At 37.5% G+C, this 27,535-nt stretch overlaps 1 protein-coding gene across 22 annotated transcripts in view; it reads right to left on the reverse strand.

Annotated features, from left to right (window-relative positions):
- The window catches only part of DST (dystonin), a 293,579-nt gene that overhangs the window by 136,516 nt on the left and 129,528 nt on the right, over positions 1-27,535 (reverse strand). For 21 of the 22 annotated variants that reach the window (XM_052694767.1, XM_052694838.1, XM_052694728.1 and 18 more), the window contains 13 exons: positions 23,075-23,241; positions 8,218-8,330; positions 7,995-8,101; positions 7,507-7,626; positions 6,738-6,833; positions 6,531-6,658; positions 4,351-4,444; positions 3,865-4,019; positions 2,593-3,055; positions 2,378-2,506; positions 2,091-2,168; positions 1,826-1,987; positions 1,618-1,722 (listed from right to left, as the gene is read on the reverse strand). In XM_052694767.1, coding sequence (XP_052550727.1) covers positions 1,618-1,722; positions 1,826-1,987; positions 2,091-2,168; positions 2,378-2,506; positions 2,593-3,055; positions 3,865-4,019; positions 4,351-4,444; positions 6,531-6,658; positions 6,738-6,833; positions 7,507-7,626; positions 7,995-8,101; positions 8,218-8,330; positions 23,075-23,241 — 1,917 coding nt within the window. Of the gene's footprint in view, positions 1-1,617; positions 1,723-1,825; positions 1,988-2,090; positions 2,169-2,377; positions 2,507-2,592; positions 3,056-3,864; positions 4,020-4,350; positions 4,445-4,563; positions 4,748-6,530; positions 6,659-6,737; positions 6,834-7,506; positions 7,627-7,994; positions 8,102-8,217; positions 8,331-23,074; positions 23,242-27,535 lie in introns of those variants that run through there. The other variant, XM_052694879.1, reaches the window with a different exon arrangement.

Here is a 27,535-nt window from a genome sequence, read left to right on the forward strand (position 1 = left end):
CATAGTGAAAAACCAGAAAACTCGCTCCAAGAGGGTAGGGCCATCCTTGGGCACATTCAGGACTTAGCCAAACAAAGCCCTACATTTCCTCAGGTTTCTCTAGTCTGAGTACACAAAAATAATAAACGAAGATCAGCTGCAGCATATAATTTTGTGCAGCCTTAATTGAATGATGCCACCCTACAGGGTGCTGTCACCAGCAAGGCACTGCTCTAACATTCACCAGCAGAGGGAACTCTTGACTTAACAAAAGCAGCCGAAAGTCGGGGTTGAGTACCATTCTCAGGGAATTCAAAGATTTTCCACTGGCTTCAATGAATCTCAAACTGATTCATTAATGCATATATTCTTCTGCACAGAAGACATCAGCTTTAGGACTCTTTTAATGTCCCAGTATAGCATTATTGCAGACATTACACACTGTATATGGAATCACAGAGTCCTTAGAGTTGGAAGGGACCTTTAAGGGTCATCTAGTCCAACTCCCCTGCAATGAATAGGGACATTCACAGCTAGATCAGGCTGCCCAGGGCCTCATCCAGCCTTGCCTTGAAAATCTTCAGCAACACACCTTCTACCTCTCCTCAGGACATCCTCACTGTAAAATAGACTATGTAACAACACTGTGACAGACTTGTTTCATAATATGTATTTTTAATTTATTCATATATTAAGTGTATTTTACTGATAAGTGCTCATTAATAATAGCATATACTTTCAAGGAACGTAAATACAAATGTTAAATTAAAAAGTGCTTATTTTTCTAGGTAAAAACAGTGAGGAGGAATTTTCTTCATCTATTTCCAATGTACGCAGCAGTAAATTTGTGAATTCACTGAGCTACAGAATTATAAAAATCTATCCTCTCTGTTTTTTCATTATTTATAATAAAACTGCTTTGTTGTCTTTTTTTGTTTGTTTGTTTGTTTGTTTTATTTCTATTTTTACTACCCACTGTCTGTATTTTTTTTCTTGGAAATCTATAAGGAAAACATTCAGAACTCTCCCTTGGAAACTTGTTATGACCCTACAACAGCTACAATAATTTTTCTGTGAACAGTTTACCTAGAGTTTGATTCAAATCTGTGGTAATTTAAACATCTGGTCAGATTTTTTAATATCCAAATAAAATTCATAACTTAACTGACAGAATTTATGAAACCATAATAGGAAGCAATATATACAGTAAGTAACTAGAAATGCCCTGCTGAAACTCCTTTCAGTCCAACAGAATGGAAACCACATAAGGACTGTTCTGTGCCCTCAGCCTGCCACGGCAGTTTGCATCAGTGACTGTGGAAGCTGCATGCCCAGCAGGAGAAATATCTGTACAGATCAATTTCTGAAGTCTGAATTTTAGAATTCAGTGGGACTTGATCTACATAATGTAAAACATAACCATCATCTTACAGAAATGCTTACAAGTTTTGGAAACTGGAAGATGGGAATACAGTAGAGACACTGAACAAGAAATAAAGTCCTCATAATTGGAATCTGGTTGCTTAATATCCTGGAAGTGTTTCCCTTCTTTCCCACTACAATCTATTAAATCACAAAATCTACACTAAAATCACAAAATTGTTTTCTTTTTTGTGCGTTTCTTTAAAACTAACTTACCTCAATGGTTAGCCTGGCTGGGTGATTTTCAAGAAGTAACTGTTCAGCTATTTCTTGTACTGACTTAATAACTTCTTCTTTTTGATCAAGTTCTCTCATTAATTCCTTTTTTCAGACAAAAAAAAAAAGCAAAACAAAATTTTAGAAATTTGTTTAATTGTTAAAGATGACTTGACTTTTCTCTCTGGATTATATTGGCAATACATACTGCATGGTATTCCTTTTTTCTTGTTATATTGGGGTTTCTTTCACTCCAGTCATATGCAACCTCCTCCTCTTCTTTTTCATTCAGCCATATCAGCTCTCTAGTAGCACGAGACACAAAATCGTGAAGAGTATCTAGATGCCTTTCCTGATTTCTGGATGTGTTCTTTATTAAAAAGAAAAAAAAAATCAGAATTTAAAACTCAGCTCTTTTCACAGATGATATGTACACTGAAAAGCTGAACATCAAAAAAGTATGACAAACTTACCAAGAGTTTTGAATACTGACTTTCCAGTTTGTGCAATTTTTCCGCATAACTGAGTTTCAGAGGGGCAGTCATTTGGATCTGTATTTGGTATACGAGGTCAAAAGACAAGGAAACAGTTAGACATGGTAAGTCATTTTCAACCACTAGATCTCCTGATTTCACGATATGTCATCTAGAGATCAGGAGCAAAAGTAAGTAAAACCCAAGCACAACTCTATAATTCAACATTATGTTATGAATCACTCAGCAAGCAAGTAACTGAGGAAATGAGGAGTATGGCGCCATACCTCACTGATTTTCGCTTCTTTAAGGCTGGCTTCAAACTCCTCAATAGCTTTGTGAACATTTTTGTGGTTTTCTAAATGGCTTTCAACACTTGGTAAATCTGAACCCCATTCCACTCGATCTAGTTGCACCTTACAAAGAAGAACGAAAAGTTAGCCATGATCTACAAGCAGTAAATGTAGTAATTAGAAGCAGATGTTTCTGTTAAGATTGCTACCTGCATTTCTTCTACCCAGTTCAATAGGTCCTGGACAAATTTCATGTTCACTTCTTCTTCTGTTAAATTCTGGTCCACAAAAGCTGATTTCATAAGAGGTTTTCTGATTTGCGTAAGTTTGAGTGTTTGCAGAGTTCCACCATCTACTCCTGTTACATAGCTCTGAATTAACCGCGGTGGGATGCCTGGTGTGTAAGCAGGAGTCATGGCTGGTGTCAACCTGGAAGTAAGACCTGATGAGAGGCCAGATGTCAAACTGGAAGAAGTCAAACTAGGTGTTAAACCTTGAGTCATTGCAGCATTTAATTCAGGAGTTAGGTTTGTTGTAAATCCTGAGTTTAAGCTTTCAGTTATTCCTGATATCATCAGCTTTGTCTGTTCTGCTGTCAGTGCATGTCCCTTGCTGTATAGAGAAGAACATTCTGTTCGGATGGCCATCAGTTCATCACGAAGTTTTGCAACCCTATTAAAATAAAATTTAAGAAAGTAAATAAAAACAAAATATTTTCCGTGAACGCTTATATAGTTTTATCATGCTGAACTGAATAGTAGTATGAATACCAATAATCTTTTGCACTTTTAGTTGTATTTGAACATTCATAAATAAGCTGGCTATGCCACCTTTGTCTTCTATTAATAGATAGTAAATGCAGAAAGCAGACAATAACCCAGAAAATCAGCAGCATTAGCACGCACCATACACAGTACCAGGGAAGAATTCAGCAAAGCAGAAAGTGTGCAAGTCACAACATGTTGTAACAGGTCAAACACTCACAGTTCACTGCTAAATAGCTGCTACACCTCACACAATCCAGAACAAATCCCAACAAACTGTGAAGCCATTTCTTCATAGAATTACATTACACTGCTTAATTGTATCCTTCTGCTAGGGCTGAACAAACATACGTAAGCTAATGTTACCCCTCCTGCTAAGACACCTACAGCTATCACCAGAAATCTCACCTCTATTTTTAAAATCAAAGACTGTGAATTCTGAATCCATTTTAGCTGCAACAAAATAAGCTAACATCTTTACACGCAGATATCAGATAACACAAGGGTTTAAATCATGTTCCGGTGAGTGACTTTATTTTCAGAGATGAACAAACAGGTTCTCATCTTTTGTTTACGGGCAATGTGCCCACAGTCATACCCAGCAACTATTATTTGGGTACTAAGTCATAGACCGAAGTTTATCCACAGACATGATTTTAAAATGATGTCCATAGTCTAAATTTGATAATTTATTTATATAAATACGTTGTAAAGTACCTCTGTACAAGCTGGTCTGCCTGATAGTACTTCCCATCAATAAGAATTTGGGCATCAATCACTTGCTGGCGGAGAAGGTTCTCAGATTCAAGAAGATACCCAGCTATTTCTGCTTCATGCTGAAACTGAAGCCCCGACTCTAGTCGTTTGGTGTCCTGAATAAATAAAAGAAAGCTGTTGAGCCCTGCAGCTAGTAAAAGAGAGATGAACTGTAAAATATTCAAATGCTTTTGTAAAACTTTTTTTCTGATTGTAAAGTAATTGCAAAGAACTTCAACTAACAGAACTCATTCTAGGCAATTTTTGGTAATTTCTTGAAGAAATGCTAAATGAATGATAACAGTACAACAAAAAAAAAAGTATCAATTACTAATTATGTATTCAAAAATCCTAACTATTTGTGTTTTGTTTTTTCTTTTTTTTAAGTAGCCACAATACTGCAGCAAGTGTATGAACATGGACGAGTAAAATCAGCAGCTGACTTACAGCCTGCAGAGCATTCCGGGCAAGTATCAGTTTGTCCTCACAGCTTCGGCTGTCCCGCTGAATTCTGTTTGCAATCTGCTGCAGCATTTCCAACCTAAGTGATACCAGAAAAATTTCAAAAAATAACTCTGTTAATTATACTTACTATACACACATAAATTAAAATAAACAAACAGTATCATACACAAAGCATGAATACATATGTCAAGTTACCTGCTTCCTTCTAAGGTGGCATTACCAAAGCTTATACAAGATTTAATCATCGTGGGACCACGATTAACAGAAAGGAAATTTTCATTAGAGTCAACGCTGGTTTGAACACTGGTACTGTTGCTAAACAGTGAATCGCTGCTATGATAGCTGTAACTACTGCTGTTCATCTTGACATCCAGAGCACGTTTCTTTGGCTGTTTATATTTGCTGAAAAATGGAAAAAATGGAACTCCTACAAAATGTGCAGCTTCTAGGGATGAAATTTTACCAGTGGCTTTTGAAATACTTAGCACTCCTTCTTTAAATAGGCTTCAGTATGCATATTCAAAACCCAGCAATTAATATTCTGCCAGCTCTTCAAAAGATTTCACCTGGGGCTATGCATGCCACCTCGCTTTTGGCTTCCCTAAGCTTGCATTAAAGGTTTGCAAGTACAGACTAGGCAGAGTATTAGGGCGTCTCTAGGAAACAGATGTGCCAAATATTTTATCTAAGTGTCACTAAGTGTCTGTAAGCCAAATAAGAACTTAAAAAAAATCTTTAAGGTATTCTCAAGACTCTAGAGAAGTTTCAAAAAGGACTGAAGTTACAACTCCTTGCTCCTCCGTATGGTATAGAAATTCAGTCTGGGCTGATTCCTTCTCCTTCAAATGGAACTGCACATTAAAACTGTAGGAACATCACAGTTAATCAGCTCTCACTAGTTAATTTTAGACACCTGTACACCATCCAACCCACCATCATTACTCTACTGTCCAAGTATGCATGTTTACTAACTGCCCTGTTCTACCAATCTGTCCTGCAAATTTCCCTTTAACTTCTTCCATACTCAAAGCTAATTACTTGTTACTATTTTGACCACAGAACAAAAAAGAAAAATCTGATCACTACGCCCTTGAGTTGATACTTTAACTCAGAATACAAGCTTTGGGTAATTTTTTCAGTAATTCACCTCCTGCTTTTAGCACCTCTTGAAAACCTCTCACCCACAACATATGATGACTGTGTTCAAGCAGAAGAGTACAGCAGAAGCACAGACACATCCCTGTGATGTTTTCACTCTGCTGGTTTTGCAAACTGGAACTGTTTGGCACACTCCTCACACACATTCACTCTGATTCCACACACCAATCTGGCCACATGCTGTTTATCTGTGTTGACATTTTCAAATGTGTTCACCAGACTTGGAGGCAAAGTTTTTGTTGCTTGCCAAATTTCAATACCTCAGTATTAGAACACATCAAGGTCACTTGTTTGCTATGACTATCAGTATACAATTGGTCACATTAAATTTGTTCACCAAACCTGAAACATGGGAAGGAGTTCATGTGTGTTTCTATTTATCTGGAGGGGGTTTTAATTAATGAATGGTAGTCTCTGCTACTAGCACTGAACTCAAAAGATGCACCTTTAAAAACCTTAGATGTTCTAATAGGGCTGCGTTAAGATTTTAAGTGTGTTTGGTATATTATTAGTGGTGTACAAAACAGCATCATCAATTCTACTGCCATGGAAGGCTGCAATGCATTTTGCACATCAAAACACTTTGTGCGCTCTTGAGTACAATCAATCAACTTTAAAAAATTAGCAGACCTAGACATTAGCCACGACGTGGTGCATCAAGTAAAATTCACATTTTATGTGAAGGACGAGGGTGTGTCTTATGAAAAACAGTCCAAGTAAGGCAATGAAGTGGTATCAACCTTGCTCTGACTACACCAGAAGAAACGTGGTATTTAAATGCTGTGATCTCTGAGACACAGAGACTATTCTCTAAGAATTTCTGAACCTATCCAAGATATTTTCACTGCTTCTATAAAGCAGACAGAGAAATTCAGGCTTTAAAAAGAGCAGAATTATTCAACAGAGATTGAAAAATAACAGGGATGTTATCATGGAAGAAAAAAATTATGGGAAAAAGAACATAAAATATATTAACCAATCCTGCCAAACATTCACTAGCATACCTCTCCACTTCAGGCCGAAGAGTCTTCTCTCTTTCCAGCATGGCAATAATAAGCTTTCCCCATTCTTTTTCTATATCATTTGGATGATAGCCTTGAGGAAGTTTGATGCGTCCAAATTCTATCCAGACCTTAAAAATTCAGACATACTTGTTATTTTAAGCCACCAAAACAGAACTTTTATATATTTCAATGCATGTTAAAACTTACCTCCAGCAGTTTATATAGACGTTTAATTTTTAATTTATCTGTCTCCTTAGGTGGAATTTCTGTTTCTTTAAACTGTAAATATTGATTATAAAGTGCCTGCAGAAACAAACAAAAAAAACCCTTTAACTTTTATTTACAGCAAGCACAGTGAATATAACCTTACTCCCTAAATCTTCTTCTAACATTCCTTGTAAGCTTATGTTTTAATTTATTATTTTTTGCTTCAGTTGTGTTAAAAATCATCAGCAACAAAAGAAGATTTGCTTTTGATCGTTCATATGTCAGCAATGTAATTCTTTTACTTTTCAATTACATTTTCAAATGAGTCTTAACATGGCATCTTCAAGAAAACCCAAACAACTGCTCTACTTCTAAAATGTGGTTCAAGTGATGGAATTTGCACAACACATATATCATTTCTTTTTTATTCTGGATTATCCAAAATATTCTGTGAGGAACGAGTGATAACATTTTCCTTTCTCTTTCAGAAGAAATAAATCTAGCTCACTAAACTACATAAAGAGCTCTTAAGGTTGATTTATAAAATATATCTATAAACCCGCCCTACCCCATCTCTAATGTTTTTAAGTCAGAAAGCCACCAAAGGTCACCTTAAAACTATTTAATAAAAACCTATATTGATACGATGCTTCTGTTCTACAGTTGATTTGGCTGTATAAATCAACAACCATTTCATTTGCTTGAGCATGCTTTGAATAAGTGTGATGAAGTTACATTCCAGTAAGGAGTTTAATATGCCACATCTCACCTTCAGCTCCACAGGATTGTTGGGAAATGTTCTGTCAGACATTATTGTGACATGGTGCCTGATCCACTGCATGAGGTAGTTCACCATATTCTGATATTCAACCCATTTGACTTCAACATCCTACCAAAGCACAACACAGACTATAGATCAGAAGAAAATCACCTGACAGCTTCGTTTCTGTTTTACCTTTGAAGCCTGAGGACTTCATAGGCACAGAAAAGAGATTTCTAGACTGTGCAGCTCTGAAATATTTACATGCTTATTATAATTCATCTAAGGTTTCCAAGTGTATAATTTGCCCTATTCAGTGTTAGTACCAAATGTTTCAAGTGAAAACAGAACATTTTCTAGTCTGCAAAAGAACTGGAGAGGCACAATTTACCAGTCTAACTGCATGACTGAAAAGTAAGAGCAAGGAACAAGCTGTAACTCAGGAGCTGAAACCAAGAATGCCCACACAGCTGCCCAAGTTTTTTTCTCTGACTTACATTTGCACTGATGCCTTCATCACCTTCTGGTACTTTGGGAAATGCATCATAAAGTGATGACACATAAGTTATTACTGATTTCTCATCAGGTGAGGAAACATCAACATCTAGAGAGCAAGACAGAACAGTGCTTTATCACACAGTTGTAAGGATGCCCACACATTTGCAACAAGCAGCTCTCTGGATGGTGTTTTTGCAACAAAGCCTTTTGTAGCTATCTTACCTTCAGGATCCAGAAGTCTGGCAACACCAAGTTTTTCTGCTACAAAAAAAGCATGTTCTAAATTTGCAAGGTTGCTTTGAACAGCAACGGTATTCATGTCTATCAGGTCCGGCCTGTCAAAGAAAAAAAAAACAACAACACTTGATTACAACCCTTAAATCACTGCACCATTAGTAACTCAATCCAAGGACATGGAAGGATTCAGCAATGGAAGGATCCAAAAAAAAAAAAAAAAGGATTTCATTAAAAAGATATGAACAGGCAGAAGTCAAGGCTAAGTGATAAAAACAAGCAGCAGGCAACTTCAACCCTGTCAGTTCTTCCTTCCACCCACCAGCTGAAGTTTCCAATCACTCTTTTTACATACCTCTATGTTCTTATTTATTTGTATGCATTGCCACTGCATTTTCTTGCCTTGTCCTTTCTATTGCCCTTGCAGAGGCTAAGTTCACTTTTCTCTTGGGACTCATTTATGTGGGGGAGGTCATTTCTACCACCTTTACAAGTTTATAGTTGTTGTGCATCAAACTCCTCAGTGCGCATCAGAATCCATATAGAAAAAAGGTCAGTCACAGTAACATCACTTGAAACCAGCAGACAAGTATTCTCACTGGGCATTAAAGAAGTCCTGTTCAAATTGCATCAAAGTCCTGCTTTCAGATAATTGCTGCTGCCAGTTCTCCTGCAGACAGCCCTCAGCCCTGTAACTCTTTCAACCTTCCTCCTTCTGAACTTCACAGCCAGTCATAACACTCTCGTTTTAAAGGAATACACATATTAAGTGAAACTCACCTCTAAACAGATCTAAGGTCCATAAATGTTATCGTCTACCAATTCTACAAATTTTAAATTGATGCAAAACTTCACATTAAAATTAACTAAAAATGAATATTATCTTTTAGGTTTGCTATGTGGTGTCAGGTTTTTAAATCTTGTGGTTCTCAACACATGCTATGTTATTGCCTGCTTCCTGCACTCTCAGGAATCCATAGCAGAAGCCATAGCAACTGAAAGGAAGAAGGATCTTTTGAAAGACACTGAGTGAAAAACTCATCCCATTGAAGTCAGCTAGAGTCGCAAAAGCTTGAAAACTTTGGTTTTGAAATCATAAGATACAGAAAACCAGACCCACAATGAATCAAAGCAAAGAAATGCCTAAGATTTAGTGAATAATTCACTGCTTTCTTAGTTTTACCTAGCAGAAACTTCAAATAATTGAAAAGAAAGAGAGAAATAAACTTGTTGAAAGTATCACATTTTAAAAAACTAATTACAATATATCTCACCAGATTCTCTTGCTTTAGAATACTTGATACAATTTTGTCCTTGAATTAGGTATATGGATACTGTTAATAGAACTGTATTTCTTTGCAGTTGCCTAGAATTGTTCCTGTTCTGTTGTGCTCTTTAGATCAGTCTGTAGGGCTGATCATAAAGCTGCATCTATCCTTTTTTGAAAGAACATGTAATTAATAATAAAACTTTAGCAGTGCAAAAAGAAACATAATTCTTCTAAGCCAGCGGGAGTTTCTATTTTCAATATGCTTGGTGGGAGCACGATCAAGGCTCATGCCATTGTTCTTTGAATTTCTGTGTAGTGAAAACAGTGCAAAGAAAACAACATTCTCTGTCAAACTTATCAGTACAGAGAAGCCAAGAAAAATAAAAGACAACAGTTCAAAAGAAAATGGAGCAGTCCAGTCTCCTGTTTCAGCCACATTAACAGAGATGGTATGAACAATAGAGGTTGCTTTCACAGTGCAGTTTTGATGAGAGAAGCAGGTTTCTGTAAGTGTACATAGTTTGCTTTGGGGTTTGTTTTTGTTTGATTTCTCTTTTTTTAAGCTGCTTTCTTTACGTTTGTTTCATGCTTGGTAAAAATGACCCAGGAATCATATATGCTGCCTGTTCAATTGCCAACTATCAGAACAAGAAGGGACAAGTTTTTGAAATAGCATTGTCTGTTCCCAGAAACAGGCTGCAAACTGCAGATTCACTAACATTATTAACTCCTTTGGAATAAAGCTTCCAATTAGATGAATAACTAAGGCTCTGCTCACTGCAAAATATGTAAATTCCAATAAAAATAACAGCTGTCATAGGATGCACAATAAATCTTCCTGCACAGCTGCTTTGGCTTCAGAAAAACTTCACAACACTCACTTAAAACAACTTCCCATCCCTGCACTTCTGGCCAGTCAGGGTTATTCCAGTTCCCCTTAAAGAACAATGGTAACTTGCAATGAACACCACTCTATCCTGAGTTAATTACAAACTAATACATAGCATTTCAACCTAGATTAACTAGTCTGTATTTATGTAAAGCCTTGATCTGTCAGAAAATACCACGGAAGACAGTGTTTGTCTGTCTTAGTGGTGTTTGTCTTGGACTTTTTTGAAACAAAGCTCAACAGCTGGTTGAGAACAACCCCACTGCTGGCTTACAAAACAGAGAAGACAGTATTATGCCTTCCATGCAAAAGCACGTGGTACTTGCCAAAGGAAGTGCACACTGCACAGGGCCTGGGGCCTCCTCTCTCTGCAGGGCACCCTTTCTCCTTTCAGAATAACTTTCAGAATATCCTTTCAGAGGGATACATTGCAAAACCACAGGAACAGGGAGCATGTCTCAGTGAAGAAAAAAAAAAAGAAAAGAAAAATTATTTTATTATTCTTATTGTTAGCCCTAGAAAATACATCCAGAAAAATGACTTGTGGAATCAAAAAATGCCATATTGTTCACTTTGTTTGAGAAGGTTTTCTCATGATTATAAATACCAAAAATTGCTTTTCTACTAGAAGCCTGCATGGACCTGCCCACCAACTCAACCCAAAGGAATCTGTAATTCAGCATGCTCACAGGGATTCCTTGTGCTGCGCTCACTGCCGACCATCCTGCTCTATGGATCAAGGGAGCTCTGTATTACTGAGCATGGGCTGTGCACTGTGAATGCAGCTCTTTGGAGCTGTATTCTGAAGCCTCAGAAATATTTTCCAGTATCCTCAATATTTCATTTCTCAGGTGAATTCAGAAATACTACTAACTACTTATATTGCAGCTAGGATGATTATCCTTCTGATACAATTTAATTAGTTGGCTTAACAGTGGCAAATAGATTTTAAAGCATCATCCATCAAGGCAAACATTTTCATTTTTAAGGCTGAAGAAATGAAAGGTTTGTAGATGATTGTTACTTATCATTTATTGTAAGTGCATCTTATATTAATTTCATAGTACTGTTAAGTGGTTTTCTACACAGTCAAGAACCAACAAAATCCATTTCAAGTATAAGTCGATGGCTCTACCTTCTGTTTTAATATTGTGAATCATACAGCAGTGGGCTGGGTCCTTGCCATCAAAAATCACACATAAACATCCCAAACACAAGGAGAGTAGGAACATTCCATGCAAAAGAGATGCTTCTGCTATGGCCACACCTCAGCCAAGGCGCTTGGCTTCTACACAGTGAGTCATTAATCACCTAACTGATAAAATGATTAGTGTCTGTATTCCAGGTCTTAGAGTAGGCGTTAGAAATTAGACATAATTTGTATTGGAAGAGAGGAAAAAAGATCTGATTAATAAAATTTTAAGTAGGAAACGGACAAAGTCATGAACAATTCAAGAAAACATTTAAATACACAGCATCACAAAGAGAAGTGAACAATATCTGCATAGCAATATAAAGAAACCAAAGATCATGTTTGGATTTATTTGTTGTTGCCTTTTTTTTTTTTTTTTAATGAAAGAGCCCTCATGTAAGTTTCCTATTCTGCAAATACTCCTTGAAATTTGTAACGCATAAAAAAGTTGGGCACACATAGATTTCTCCATAGCCAAAACCTAATATCTAGTAAATAGTAAAACAGTTCAAGGTCCAAACTAGAAAACATAGTATTTGTCCATTAAAACAAAAAGTCAGACATAAGTCAAATCTGATGTTTCATGAAAACAGCAGGAAAAGATAATTAATGGAACTTTTCTGTTACCAATCAATGATGAAAAAACAACATCCTTCTCTTCACTGCTCCCCAATGACAACTGCCCAAGTTACAGTAATGTTTATTAAACCAAATTTATTAAAAAATATATATATATGAGTAACATACTACATCAAAATGCTGTTAATCAGTTCAAGAAGGTTACCAACAATCCTGATGTTCTTTTTACACACCGTCTAAACTGTTTAATTTTCACTTCTCTGTTTCAATCAAAACTTTTGATGGTGTCTGAGTAATACCCAAAATTAAAAGATATTTCATTCTTGGCTTATTGAACACAGAAATTAATACAACAAGTTTCAAGCAGAACTGACAGAGAAAACATGACTGAAGATGCAGAGTGAAGTGTGCGTGTCCCTGTATTTACTTAGCTTCTCTATTGCTGTAATTAGGAAATGCCTATAAAATATAAATGAACTCTTTGCTTTGCTGTTCACAGACAACTGAAAAGGACACATGTCGGTAAAAGCTGTGCTACTTTCAGGATGGAAACTATGAAAACTATTCAAATTCCATGCCATAACCATTAAAAAAACATCTTAAGAACAGAGGGACTCCTGAATCAGATAGGATTCACCATATTTCAAAACAGAGCAACACTATACACCACCTGTCCTGGAGATTTTGACTCACAGCAGAAAGATTGCAGACAATGGAATCAGAGATAAGTAATGTCTGTGTAAAACAACTATAAATTTTAGCTCACCTTCTCTTGGCACACCTCCTGTTACTTTCCCAGGAACTCTGCAGATGAGCCTATATGCTAAGTTTTACCTTTTAACCTATTCCTTAGGTTAGCTAGAATATAGAACATAAACATCTACGGATGATAGTCTCTAAACCAAGAACCAGCTGCATCTGTCCTTCAGAGGAAACAGTCCAAGGACACTTAATCTACGGTTACAACTGTTAAATGAAGCTGTCCAGAAAGGAAGGCTTGTGCAGAATAATGTGCAGCTATGTTTTAGCTTCATTAGTCAGCCCTGAACATTCATGGTATAAATAATTACAGACTATAACTCCTATGGGGATAGGTTTTGCTTAGTTTAAAGTTCAACAGATTCACTCAGAAAGAGCAAGACTGGAGGACATCCAGCTTTTATACTTCCCTCAGAGACCACAAGGTCTCCCTTACATGTGTATCCAGATATACACGAGACAAGGACTGATATTCAGCTCCAGAACCAGACACCTAAATTTAATTGTCTATACTCAATTGTCCATATGCATTTTGCTGTAGTCAGTAGTCAACACACCCAATACAACCTATCCAGCAAGCTCTCCAGAACCGGAGTGCTAATTCAAAGGGATAGTTTAGATAATTGCTCATCTCTCATGAAATGTTACTCCTCACTAAACATGTATGTTTTGAGACTGACATATCTCAAAAAAATAAGAAATAAAAACATGGCTATGCATTTTAAACACATAGATAAGCTCTTAGGAACTCGATAATGATTAGTGAAGACTTGTCTAGTATTTCTTGAAGACTTTCTCGTTCATCTAACACAAAATGAAGTAAAAAAGCTACCATGACATCTCAAGTGCGAGACCAAAACATGACTGTTCAACAGTAAATATCAACTGCATCTTCAACTGACACAGGGCCAGGTGACAAAAAAATCACCCCACAGGATGAAACCACTGAGACAAGCTGAGCAGCGTTACCACCTCAGTTAGGCAACATTTGAGAATTCAGGTAAAAAGGAAAATGATTTTCTAACCCACAACACCCATGATAGAAGTTTTCTCATAACTATGATAAACCAAACGGTGTGCTCTTTGTGCAGAAGGTCTGCATAGTGTTTGCTCAACTATTCAACAATTTTCTTTTGTTAAGGTCACCGTTCAATAACGCTCTGTGCTGATGTATTTCACATCATCACTGTGACTTGCACACATATTTTCTTGTCATCTCTTGTGTCAGTGGAACAGGAATGCTTGTAGTATTCAGTGTTTCATGCACCTCCACAGATGTCATTCAATGCCTCTCCAGAGACGAACAATCATGTCTTTTTATTCCCTCAGGAGTTGAAAAACTGTCAAGTGCCCTGGACTGCTCCTCCCTAGTTTGTGTATCTTTTTCTTGATTTTTGCTGTAAGTTTTCAGACATGATGAATCATTCTGAAAAAATATTTCTATTATATAATATACAATATTATATAATATATTTCTATTGACATGACCTGCAAGTACTGTAACAAGGGCATGCTACAGAAACATTTCTGGAGTATTCCTCAGACATCTCAGTATGCACTATAAAGATTTCCAATAGAAAAATAATGTTCTAGCTGCACTAAAATTAAGGGCATTTGAGGGGTATTTTTCCTTATTTATTTAGCCCCTAAACATATACATATACAATGGCTAATTAGATTATTCCTTCTATTGTGCGTGAGTTTTAAAAACCAGACTGAATCCTCATGCCCCACCTTTGTTAGCACAGCAAAACCTTACCTGTGACTTGTCATAGAAACTGATTTAGATAAAGACACAAATGAAGCATTGTAAGATCCAAGTCCTACTAGTTAATTGTGGAGTTCAGCTTTAGCAAAAAGCTAACAAAACCTAGTCACAACTTGGCAGGAGGTTTTGTGACAAAGATTTCAACCTTGCTATTTGCATGAATGAAACCAGAAGGGATCTCATTCCATCCTTTCACTAGCTTTAAAACCAGATTTTACATTCTCTTTGTAATATGAGATAACATCATTTTAGAAACAGTAATGCTATACAAGTTTGCCAATTCTTTTCCCTATGATTAAATTTAAATAGGAAAAGGCTCATATTCATTAACCTCAACCCACACTTTGTGTTCTGCAGAAATTACCATAAATCACATACTTTTCCTTGGACTGTAAATCACATACTTTTCCTTGGAATGTCTGAATATCAAAAAGTCGATGAAGAAATCCAACTAAATGATTTTTCTGCTCTGCTTGGTGAGAAAACTCCTTCCAAGTCCAGGCAGTCACTGCTGGAATGCCCTAGCTTGCCAGTGGGATTCATGTTATCAACAGGGAAGGGGGGGGGGGTAACACAAGGAGATCAAAACCAGATTTCCTAAAGGCTCCTTGTGCCACCCTGCCTTGGAAACAAGCGTTCCTTCACGTATCACAGATATGCCAAATGCATTGCCAGAAGACCAAGACCTCTCCTTGTTTATCTTATTTATCTACCTAACCACATACCACCCCATCAGTGCTCAGACACGAGGCACTTTTGGACAAAGGTTTCTGACACCCTAGGGTGTTCTGTTCTTTACTTATGATCTAAGAGCAGGAGACATGTGAAACTGGTGTGAAAAGATGGCCTTTCAATCCAAATCTTTTTTTTTTTTTTTGACTTCCATTTCACCAAAATAAGAGAAAAGCTCTGATTTCATCCCAGTATGACTTTTTTTCTTATCAGTTACTGCAAAAAAAGAAAACTGTTATCTTTCATTCAGCTGCTACTTTGCAGTAGGATCCAGCACAACATATAGAAGGATCATTTTAAGTCCAGATCTGAAAATAACCATTTCAAATGTCTGGAAGCTTCCCATCTGGTACCCACAAAGGCTAAACAAAACATCACAAGACATTAAAATTATAAGCCAGCCTCCAGTACTATTTTAATACAGCCTGTACCAAAAGACATTTTTCAGGGTGCCTCCAACTACACTGTAGCTGAGGTTACTCAATATTTCTAAAATCAAAAGCTATTTGCATACTCAGGCAAATCACATTACAAAAATGTCTGTTTGTCAATATTTTTAATTATCCTAAACACTGTTTATATTTTCCCAAGTTGCTACATCCTAATGGCAAATTAGTTTCTTTTACATAACAAAAACCCTTGAAAACAGTAACATACACATTTCTGAGCAATGACAGAGAGGAGAACACAACCAAACTGACTTTTTTTTTTTTTTTGTTAAGGCTGGGTAACAATAAATTACAAGTTACAAAACAGCAAGCCAAAACTAGCAGATGCAACTAATCTCTTTATTTAAAACATATCCCCTAGCATTTTAAGGTTTTCTTTTGCATTCATTCATTCCCCACAGGGCTGAACATGTTACTGTAAATTGAGGTAGCCCTGTCCCTCCCCTTAAGGAATGTATTCATGTCAGTACCTGATCGCCTGCAACATGTTTTAACATCAAAGGGAGGCCATAAACACTGCCATCCAGGAGCTCAGCATTCACTCATCTATATGTACATGTCATGCTGTCCTGCACAAGGCTGAAACAGCTCTGAGTAATGAATGTCTCCCTAATATCTAATCTAAATCTCTCCATTTCTAATTTAAAGCCATTCCTCCTTCTCCTGTTACTATCAGACCATGTAAAAGGTCAGTCTGCCTCCTGTTTAAAAGCTCCTTTTAAGTACTAGAAGGCAGTAATTAGGTCTCCCCAGAGCCTTCTCTTCTCCAGGGTGAAGACCAACTCCCTCAGTCTGCCTTCATAAGAAAGATGCTGCAGCACTGATCCTAAGATGGACCCCTGAAGGACACCACTCATCACTGGCCTCCAGCTAGACACAGATCCATTGAACAGAACCTTCTGGCTTGCAGCCTTCCTGCTAATTCCTTATGCACTCTATAGTGTCCCTTCAAATCCCTCTCTCTAAAATTTAGAGATAAGGATGTTGTGTGGGATCATGTCAAAGGCCTTACAGAAGTCCAGATAGACAGCATCAGTCACTCTCCCTTGGTCTACTGATGCCACTACTCCATCACAGAAGGCCACCATACTGGTAAACAAAATCTGCCCTTGGTGATGCCATGCTGGCTGTCTCAGATCACCTCCTCATCTTGCATGTCCCTTAACACAGCTTCCAGGAGCTTCCAGACACAGATATGAAGCTCACAAGCCTGTAGCTCCTGAGTCCTCCTTTCTACTTTTCTTACAAATGGGAGGGACATTTCCCTTTTTTGGTCACAAAAAGGGTCACTTCACTTGACAATTACAACATTTGAGAGAGTGGCTTAGCAACCACACTGACCAGTTCCTTCAGGATCTGGGATGCATGCTATCTGGCCCCATACACATTTTTCTTCTAACACAGACACTGTTATTTTAACTTCTGCTCAAAATGCGCCTCTTCGAACTATTTATTATCACTTTCTCTCTTGGAACATTTCTAATATTTTGCTTTCCTGTTATGTAGTGTTCAAATTTGTACACTGCAGTATTGACATGGTCTCAGTAAGCTTTTGTATAGAATTACATGAAATGACCTCATTTTATTGTCTGAAGGCCCTCGTGTGTGTACTACTGTCCAATTTGTTCATCAAATTGCTGCCTGCCCTAATCACTGAGTTATAAGAATTTAGTTTATTCACACCTTTTTTCCTAAACATTGCCTCTTTGTTTCGTATGGTTGTTGAAACTCACCTAGGAGTGGAAGTTCAGACATAACTGGACAGGCACTTACAGCATAAAGAAGACTGGATCAAGTGCCCGTGACTCTTTAATTGCTGGTCATTTCTGTAGCATGACCCTGGCTGTGCCAATGTGTATCCTCACATGCAATATGTCGGCACAAGCCATGCCTGCTCCACGTTACACCAAGTCAGACAGAACAGCCTGAACTGAACCCACTGAAACAAACTCAATACCTGAAACTAGTATTTAAAAACATGAAAACAAAATATAGAAAGGAGTGCACACTTCTTATCAAATATCATGTGTGTCTGATGTTAAATATTCTCTTACTACCTCTGTACTACATTGCGACTGAAATTATTATGGGTAGTATGATTGGGTGTGTTTTCTGAGTGCTGGTAGCCACCACTGTTAACAAAGTATATACAGGTGCCATGAAAGCATATGACTTATATAATTCTGCTATTACTTTTGCTGTTTATTAACTTATTTTTCTTTTAGAGACTTCTTAACTGAAATTTGTCTGCATTTCTTGTGCAGCTCAGGTATGTTTGAGGTTGAAAAAAAAAAGAACAAGCAGCTTATTACTTTGATGTCACTCTTGGTAATTTTTCATTAGAAAGTCCTTTGTTTTAAAACAAATGTGTCTTTGAAGTGTAATGTAGATCTGTAATTAAGACTATTAGCTCCAATCTCGTATATAACTCTTAATGAAATAGGAGTAGCATTCATTATCTGTAGATATCAACTGTTTCTATTCATTTTATCAGCAGTACACAGTTCTACAAAATGAGCATTTCTTCTTCCTGGGAGAAAAGCACATACATAAGAAAATGGAAACACAAATCAAGCACATTCACCTGAAGTACAGTCTACTGTCTAGAGATGCAAGACTAAGACCCAGGCATGCATGTGGCAATATCTCTGGGAAAACCTGGGCATTATGAGCTGATTAAAGTCAGTCTCCAACTTTGAAGTCTGGCTTACAGGTTTTTGCTATGTATGATATCATGTCATGAAAGAAACATGTACTTTTTAAACTGCCTGAAGTCACATTTCTTCCAACACAACATGCTGAAGCAAATAACATGTCTTAAGTGAAAAATTAAGCTGGGCTCATGTGTAACCTTTCATAATGGACTTGATCATACATTCAAAGAATGATGTGGAGTTCAATAACAGTCTGAAAACTGATATATTTAAATAAAACTGTGTAATTAACAAGCATCATAAAGTCCAGTAATAAAACTGACTTTTAAAGTTGATAGATTTGTTCTGTCCGCATAAAAACAAATATTCACATGGAACAACTATGAAAAGCAAAATTGAGGGCCTTAGTAGAGCTCTCAGAGCCAGCTCTTGAAGCTGGCATGGAGCCCAATTAATTTCCCAGGCATTTAATCACAGAATCACCAAGGTTGGGAAAGGCCTTCATCATCCAGTCCAACCATCACCTGTCACCAATACTACTCACTAAATCATGTCCCTCAACACAAAATCCAAATGTAACGTAAACATTCTGTAATCACTTACAGAATGCTTTAAAGTTGAGGTTTTACATACTCTTTGGAAGTTCAGAAGAGCAATCTTCCATCTTACCCTATAAGCACAGACTGCTGGAACATTCTGAAAACACGAGCAACCTTCTTACACAAATCACATATTAGTTATATTACAGACCAAATATCTCACATAAAAACATTTTTCCCCTCATTTCTGTCATTCATATCATTATTTTCTTATTATTTAAAGAAGATTGCAAACTCACTGGAAACTCATGCATACATTCATTAATAATTATAATCTGCTATTCCAATACCCTGTTGTCTAGAGCTAGACAGTGACATCTCTTAGCCACTTGGGGGATCATACTAGACCCACATAGTTCATGTTCTGAACAGCACATCCAGGAAAGACATCGGCCATGGCGTCAGGGCTGTGAGCACAACTTTGTGTTCAAAAATATGTTTGAATGTGGTACTGGGGGCATGGTTTAGTGGGGAAATATTGATGGTAGGTAGATGGTTATACCGGATTATCTTGGAGGTCTTTTCCACCTTTGGTGATTCAGTGACTCTGTGACTGGCTGGCAGCTGTATTCCTGCTGAGGAGCCCTATCCCTGTTTATTCATTCAGTTCTTGCAGTAAGCTGGCATTCCTCCTGGCCCAGGGTGGGGCAGCTGTGTGGTATTTTCATAAAGCAAAAGCATCTCTGATGAGCACAGCATACCTGGCACAGGAGGAGTTGCCACGTTGCACTGTGACTGGCACACGTGCTCCTCAGGCATGCTCTGAGGTGGCCACACCACATCCACACCACCGTCTGGGCCAGAAAATCACAGCACAGATAAGGATAGAAGGGAGCTCAAAAGGACATCCTGTCCAAACCTCCTGTGCCCAAGCAGGTTACCCAGAACAAGGTGCAGCTTTTGGACTTCTCCAAGTAGGAGACTCTACAGCCTCTAGGCAACCTGTGCCAATGCTCAGCCACCTCACAGCACAGAAGCGTTTCCTGATGGTCAGACAGCACCTCTTGTTTCAGTCTGTGCCTACTGCCACTTGTCACTGGGCACCACTGAAAAGAGCCTAGCTGTATTCTCTGCACCCTCTCTTCAGCTATTTGTAGACATTGATAAGATGCCCCTGAGCCTCCTCTAAGCTGAACAGTCCCAGGTCTCTCATCCTTTCCTCACAGGGGAGTTGCTTTAGCCTCTTAATCACTTTTGTGACCCTTCATACATCTCTCTCAAGTATGCCCATGTCTCTCTTGTACAGGGAAGCCCAGCACTGTGGCCTCACCAGTACTGCGTAAAGGGGAGAAATCACCTCGCTTAACTTGCTGGCAATGCTGCCTAAAGCAGACCAGGACACCATTAGCCTTCATCGCTGCAAGGCCTGCTGTTGGCTCACATTCAAGATGGTGTCCACCAGGACTCCTGGGTCATTTTCTGCCAGACTGCTTTCCAGCTGCACAGCCCGCAGCACACGCTGGTGTCTGGAGCTTCTCTGCCCTGGAGCATGCCAGCCAGCAGCATTTGCAGACATACAGCCTAACTTCTGACAACACCTCTGCTCTGCAGAATGGAGTCTGGGAGCTACTAAAACAGACAAACTGAGCATATGGAGAGCCATGGCCAGAAATATGTGCATTCTGTTAGTATTTAACCTACTTACCAATATGAGCATAAGCTAAGTTTATTTTTCTTCTCTGGAATAAAACACTGTAGTTAAAAATATCAGGCAACTGTTTGGAAAGACCGTTCCAATCTTGTGAGCAATAGCTGGAAATTATTATCTCTATTTAAATGACACAAAATTGAAAAGGAAAAAAAAAAAAACAAACATAGAAGCTCAATGAAATCAGTGGAAGAATTTCATTGATTTCATCAGTGAGGTGACGGAGCTCAAGAACTATGACCTCTCAGAGCAGAAAAACATCAGATAAAGACTTTAAACATGTATGTTTACAGGAACAGGATGAGCTAAATGGAAACAGGCATAGAAGCATATAAAAGGGGAACTCTGCACTTACTCAGGAGACAGTGAACCTCAGCCATTGAATTATCTGCTTTATGCAAAGCACTCATGTCATAGGTGCCTGTTTCCTAGCCAAAAAGCCATGAATGAAACTGTCAGAGCACTGCCAAAAACAGCACTTTAACAGAACAACTGCAGGTAGTTAGTAATACCCCAGAAAAATAACAATTGCACAGCCAGAGGACAGAATTCTAGTTTTTAACTGATCTGTACAACAACTACAAGTTGCTAAGATGTAAGGACCATGCTGTTCACCAAAAGAAGCCCTGGCACAAGCCTCTGAAAAAGATCTAAGAAATATTTTGTATTATTTCATCTCGTATGTTCTTTTCTTTTTTTTTTTTCCTCCCTCTCCCTTTGTGTCTTTCAAACGGTTCATTTTTTTCAAATTCTCATCTGTGCTGTTTTAATTTTTTTAGCTGTTCTGTCCTGAAGTAAAAAACCAACAAAACAGCCCAGTCCTTTGCCAGTTATTTCCCTTTGCCTTGCCAACCTTACTAAAGAAGACTTTCTTGTTGGCATGCACCTCCCCCCTCACTGGCTATCCAGTACAGAAGCATTAGTCAGAAAAACAATTCATTGATTCAGATGCAACTTCACGTTGCCTTAAAGTTACGAACTGCCACAGCTATCTTCTCTGGGACTCAGAGCATCTTTCATGCTTATGGCCTTTCTATGCACTGCTTGAGGAGCTGAACGTATCTGCCTGACTTATTTGTCTCCCATTTCACTTTACTGTTCTAGTCCCTGTACTGCATGCATGCTTGCTTCTTCCTAGATTTCTTTCTGTGATAAGTGGTTTTATAAGAGGAAATCCCCCCAAAAACAGATGATCTGCATAGAAAGGGACAAATTTGATGTGCCTTATTTAGGACTCTCCTTCAGTATTATACCAAGAAAATCACATACCTTCAAACTTCCTCATGATATACCTCAAAGCATACCACATAAACTCTGCACTCGTGCTGTAATATAATCTAGAATTTGCAAGCCTTGTAAGTGAGAGACAAGTCAGTTCACACTAATTAGCCCAATGGCAAGAAGACTCTTCTCTCTGTGTAGTTCCATAAAAAACAAACCTACAAACCTCCATGTTCAAGATAGGAGCAATAAAATACAGAGGGACATCAAACAATAGGCAAGGTTGAGCAAAGTGCTGATCTTGTTCGTCTGCTGAGCTCTGATGCCAAAGTCAATTTTATGAAGAGATCCCTGTTCTTAATTACAATCTAGAATTAGACTAGATCTCATCAGTAGACATCTTCAAGTGGATTTTAAGTAAGTAAATCTAGTGTATCCTGAAGTCATTCAGTGGTTATATCAGTGCTAAACTGTGTGGTCACAAAAACATAGAAAGAGAGAGCAAGAACAGTGCCCTCCTAATTCTGGGAAAGCTCCAGTGAACTGGTCTCATTTTCCATGAGAATGCCCTGTGGTTTTCCAGAAGGCACAGAGTACATCTCAGCTCCAAGCAGAGAAACTGCAGAAGTTCTCAGTTCCAGAGAATCAGTGAAGTCAAACAGCGAAGAATGTGGGGAATTAAGGCATATCCCAGGTAACGGAGTAGTTGAGAGACATAATCAGCAGTGCAGATTTGGACTGCAGATTTAGAGAGCACAGTTTAGCTCTGACTTGACCCTGCCTGTACACTGATGTATGACCAAAGGGAATATGAAGAAGACAGGGAACTAGAACTTCAGGTGCACTCTTCTCAACAGCTTGGAGGTGACCCTTGAAGGATGTGCAGGTTTCACGGGGTCTCTCCTCTGAGGAATGAGGGACACAAAAGGGCTAATAAGGCATCTTATGTCTCCAAGAAGCAAAGGACTGCCCAGAAAGAGCTAGTGTCATCTCTACAGCTGCAGTGCTATTTATAGGCAAGATAACCAGAGTCTCTCCACATAGATTACAATGCCGTAATTGATATTTCTCAAGAGAACACTTACCTGTATTTATGAATGATGGCATTAAATAATCTTCCATCTCGCCAGCAGGTAGTGAAATTTTCACAACGGATTCCAGCATAACCCTCAGTTGTCTGCTGTGACCACAGGAGCAATCTCTCTTTAGCAGACATGTCCTCTGACTCTCCAGTAACATGGATATCAGATATCTAAAATACAATGAATATAAGTATTACAACAGATCGAACACTAAAAAGCATTTAAAATGTTCCAGAAAAACACCCTTCAGTAGCAAAGGTTTTTCTTTCTTTAGCAACTGCATATATGAATGATTATTCACACACCAAATTATTTCATGTTGCATCTCTACAAATTCTTGTTGTCTTCGTATGAAACATAAAATTTATAGCACAATTTGCTTCAGCCTATTCTCAACCTCAGTTTCTGGGGACAATATAATACTCTTACATAAAGAGAAATATTCAAATATGTTTATGCTGATTAATTTTAATTTTAATTATGCTAATTTGAAAATTAATCAACTTTTATTTATAATACCTACTTTATGTGTGTATTATATAACTAAATATAAAATAAAATGTGTTACAGGCAGATATTCCATCTGTATAATATCCATATTTGTATTAAACTTCATTTAGTATTTACTTAATTAGTTCCTCAAAACATGTTAAATTATAACCTATTCTTTTCTGGAATTCATTGATGACACAGTCATTTATAGTGAAAAATGATGAGAATGATTTTAGCAAAACATTTTCTATGAAGCATTTTAAGAATAATTGAAAGCTGAAAGATCATAATTGAAAATTCTATCCCACATTTGGAGCATTTCATTTTGTATTTTCTTCTATTATTCTCTGTGTCAGATAAAGCAAGAAAGATGGCAAACACTGGGAATTTTGCATACAAATACTGCTTTCTAGTGGATGGTCATAACGATGTCTCCTGGCCTTGAAATTTCTGAATTCAGACATTATCTTCTGTCTGATGCCTTCCTGGGGGAATGCAGACAGACCAGGCTGGAAATTATGGCTTCTTTCTCTCATTAAAGCCACACAAAACACAGTCAGGAACAAAGAGATGCAGCTTTCTTCCTAGTGCTACCCTGTTAACTCCTAACTGGAGGTGGGGGGAAGCACTGGGAAGTGGGGGACAAAAGGAAGAGCGTATCAAGGCAATGGAACTACTGAACTTCAACCAATTTTCATAATTATAGGGGACAATGGGCATTTACAGCCACCTATCAAATTGTAAATAAGTTTAAAGGGATCAAATTCAATTATTTTCTATCCAAGCAGACATAAAATTACAGTACAGTTTTCAGATACTTATCAAATGCCATCATATCTGCTGGCTATAGGTAAGGGAAGGATATCACTACTGGAAAGCAAAACCATTGAACTATTAGACTAGCCCATCAATAACCTCCAAACAACCAATAGCATTTTTGCTTCTTAATGTCTGCATCAAACATTTTAAAGAAAAAATCATAGGAATTTTTTTTTATTTTTTTTTATTTTTAAATACTGAAAATAAACACTTGCAGCTATTTCTAATTGTTTAGAAATATCTAGGGGCACAAGTCCTGCACAAAATATTTACACAAGAAAATATAGGATGTATGAGTTTTACATATGAAAAAACAGGGAATTCAAGGTGGCAAAAGATCAACTTAAAATCTCTCAAAATTTTCTTGTAAAAATCTATGAAATTTGTCTGAAACATAAAGACCCCTTCTATTGGTTACCTTTATTCTTTGGTATTTCAAAGCAAGAAAGCAAACTAAATATTTTTTCAGTAGCTTTAGTTTCTATTCATGACAGAACAACCAGACTACAGTATAAATTAAGTCAACCATTTACTACTTATCCGGCCAACGCTTCTGAATAAGATGACATCATCTGGAAGTGCCAGATGTCCAGTTTAAAAAAATAAAAATAAAAAAAAACCCAACCAACAACACTATTTTTCCTGTAATTTTGAGAAAATCCTCTGTGTGTAATCCTTAAGTGTCACATTTTTAATATATTCTAACATAAGCAATCAAGCAGTGTAATCTGCTAATGGCCATTTCTTAGAGCTAGGTTCAAACCTTCAGCCTCCTTCACGGTTAATTGGACTGTGCTGGCTGTGTGCGTTTCAAACTGCAGAGTGCAAACACAGCATATTTGAGTGCACAGATTCTTCCAGCAAAATATGATTTTGGAAATGAAGGCAATTTCTGAAGGTCATGTTTGTATCTGATGTTACATGCAAACATTTGTAACTATGGACACAAACATAAGGAAAACAGTTCTGAAACTGACCACTAAGCAACTTTTCAGTGCAAGTTCTGGATGGCTAAAACAGGTATTTAGTTTGTCCTAAGATGAGCAGGGCTTTAATCAAAAATTCTCTGAGCACCACTCCCAGCCCTGGCTGGTCAGCTGAAGAAACTGAAGTTGTTTTCTATTCACAAAGGCAGCCCCTTTAAACACAGGTTGAGGAAGGCCAATGTAAGCATGAGAACTGTAACAACCTGAGCATTCCTGTCCCTTAATTAAGGTATTTCAGAATCTGAGGCTAAGATTCCAGACTTCATCATAAACACTGGATTCACATTTAAAAAATATAAAAATACAAATGAGAGAAATGGCGAGTCAAAGAGCTGTATTTTCTCATACTTACAAACATGAGCTGTAATTTGCAGGACATCCTATTAACTTGGAAGTACTTAACAAGTAAAATACTACCCCCAGAAAATAAGACGCCAGAGAAACAGTAGATCTTACCAAAAAAATGTCATTATACATACTACTAACCATGCATTAACTTCAGTATTTATAATATCAATTTCTTAGAAAAACTAGAATTGAAAATAGGTAGGGACAAACAAATCTTTTACTGTTGAAATTTATTCTTCAAAACAAATTATCTATGCAAACATTTATTTGGATATCCCACAGACCTATCAAACCAACCCCACTGTAATCTTTAGTGGACCCCATTCATTCCCTGAGCATGGAACAAATTGTTGAGTTCACACCAACTTGAGCAGTTGTTTACTCTTCAAATTATATCATAAAACCTTCAAATTACAAGTTATACAAGACAAAACGACAGAGCTAATTCTGTAGCCAGCTCTAGTATCTCAAGATCACTCTCAAATGGCACTGAATACTCTATTTCATGCTTCTTACTGGGAGAACTAGTGTTTATAGTTGTGTCTATACATACGCTCCACATAATTCAACATACAAAATCAATAGATCAAAGAACCTCAAGCTCAGAAGTTGCTGATCTCAGTAATGTCATTCTGAAACCAAAGAACAAACTAGTATACACTGTAAGGAGTCTTTCTCTGATTCCATCCTATGCCAAATGTTTTGAAGCAAGTCTAAACTGGATATAATTGACTTAAATATACAAAAGTAGAGAATGGGATACAGATGTACAAAATGCAGATTTACGATGTATTATGAATGAAATGTATTCTGATGTCTGCTAGCTCAAAAAGAGAAATGTCTGAAAAAAATTAAAGAATAAAAAACACATTAATTATCAACATTTTGAAATGCTTATTTTAACAGAAACATTCCTGACTATTGAACAAAACAGAAGTATTTATTTTCCATTTAAGTAGCTAAGTAGTTAGTTATGTGTTGTGTTTCAATAAGATTGTTTGACAGCATGCTGAGGGAAGTAGAGTTATACGAATGGAATTTGAACTTGCATGTGATCACAAGAACTCATCTCCCTTGACGTTACAGTTGGACTTTGTGAATTTCCATTTGGCCATAAACGTAAAAGGCTCCTATTCAGCTCTTTTAAAGCTCAAAGGGGCTGTGTGACCAGCTTTGGACAACACCCTTTAAAACTTCTGGAAGAGTTGGAGAATTCCAGAAGAGAAAAACAAAAAAGACAAAGACCTAAAAATGCATGACTTCTCAGGAAAGACTGAAAAATTGTGTTTATTTAGTCTGACGTATGGAAAACTTATTGGAAATGCGACAACAGCCTTCAAATATGCAAAATACTGTTTTAAATCAGTAATAAATCAACTGCATTGGGAATGGGAAAAGAACTAATGAGCTTTAAATGAGTATATGGAACTCCTGACAAAGCTCAAACATAAGCTGGAAATGTATAGGTAGTGGAAATAGGGACATGCTACATGGGATGAATACAGGGACATTGTCAGAGCAAAAATGTGATGAGGAAGGCCAAGGCCCATATGGAATTAAATCTGGCTAGAGATGTCAAGGACAAAAACAGCTTTTTCAAACACATAAATAATGAATGAAAAACTAGTTAAAAAATTAACTCTGTTACTGAATAGGGCAGGAACTCTGTTGACAGAGGATACACAGAAAGCAGAGATACTAAATGCTTTCCTTGCCTCAGTCTTCACCACCATGGCCAGTCCCCAGGAGTCCCTGACCTAGGAGATTCAGCAGAAAGTCTGGAGAAAGGAGGCACTTCCCCTGGTTGAGGAGGACTGTG

This window comes from Tympanuchus pallidicinctus, unplaced genomic scaffold, assembly GCF_026119805.1.
Source record: "Tympanuchus pallidicinctus isolate F22 unplaced genomic scaffold, pur_lepc_1.0 scaffold1, whole genome shotgun sequence".
Lineage (NCBI taxonomy): Eukaryota > Metazoa > Chordata > Aves > Galliformes > Phasianidae > Tympanuchus > Tympanuchus pallidicinctus.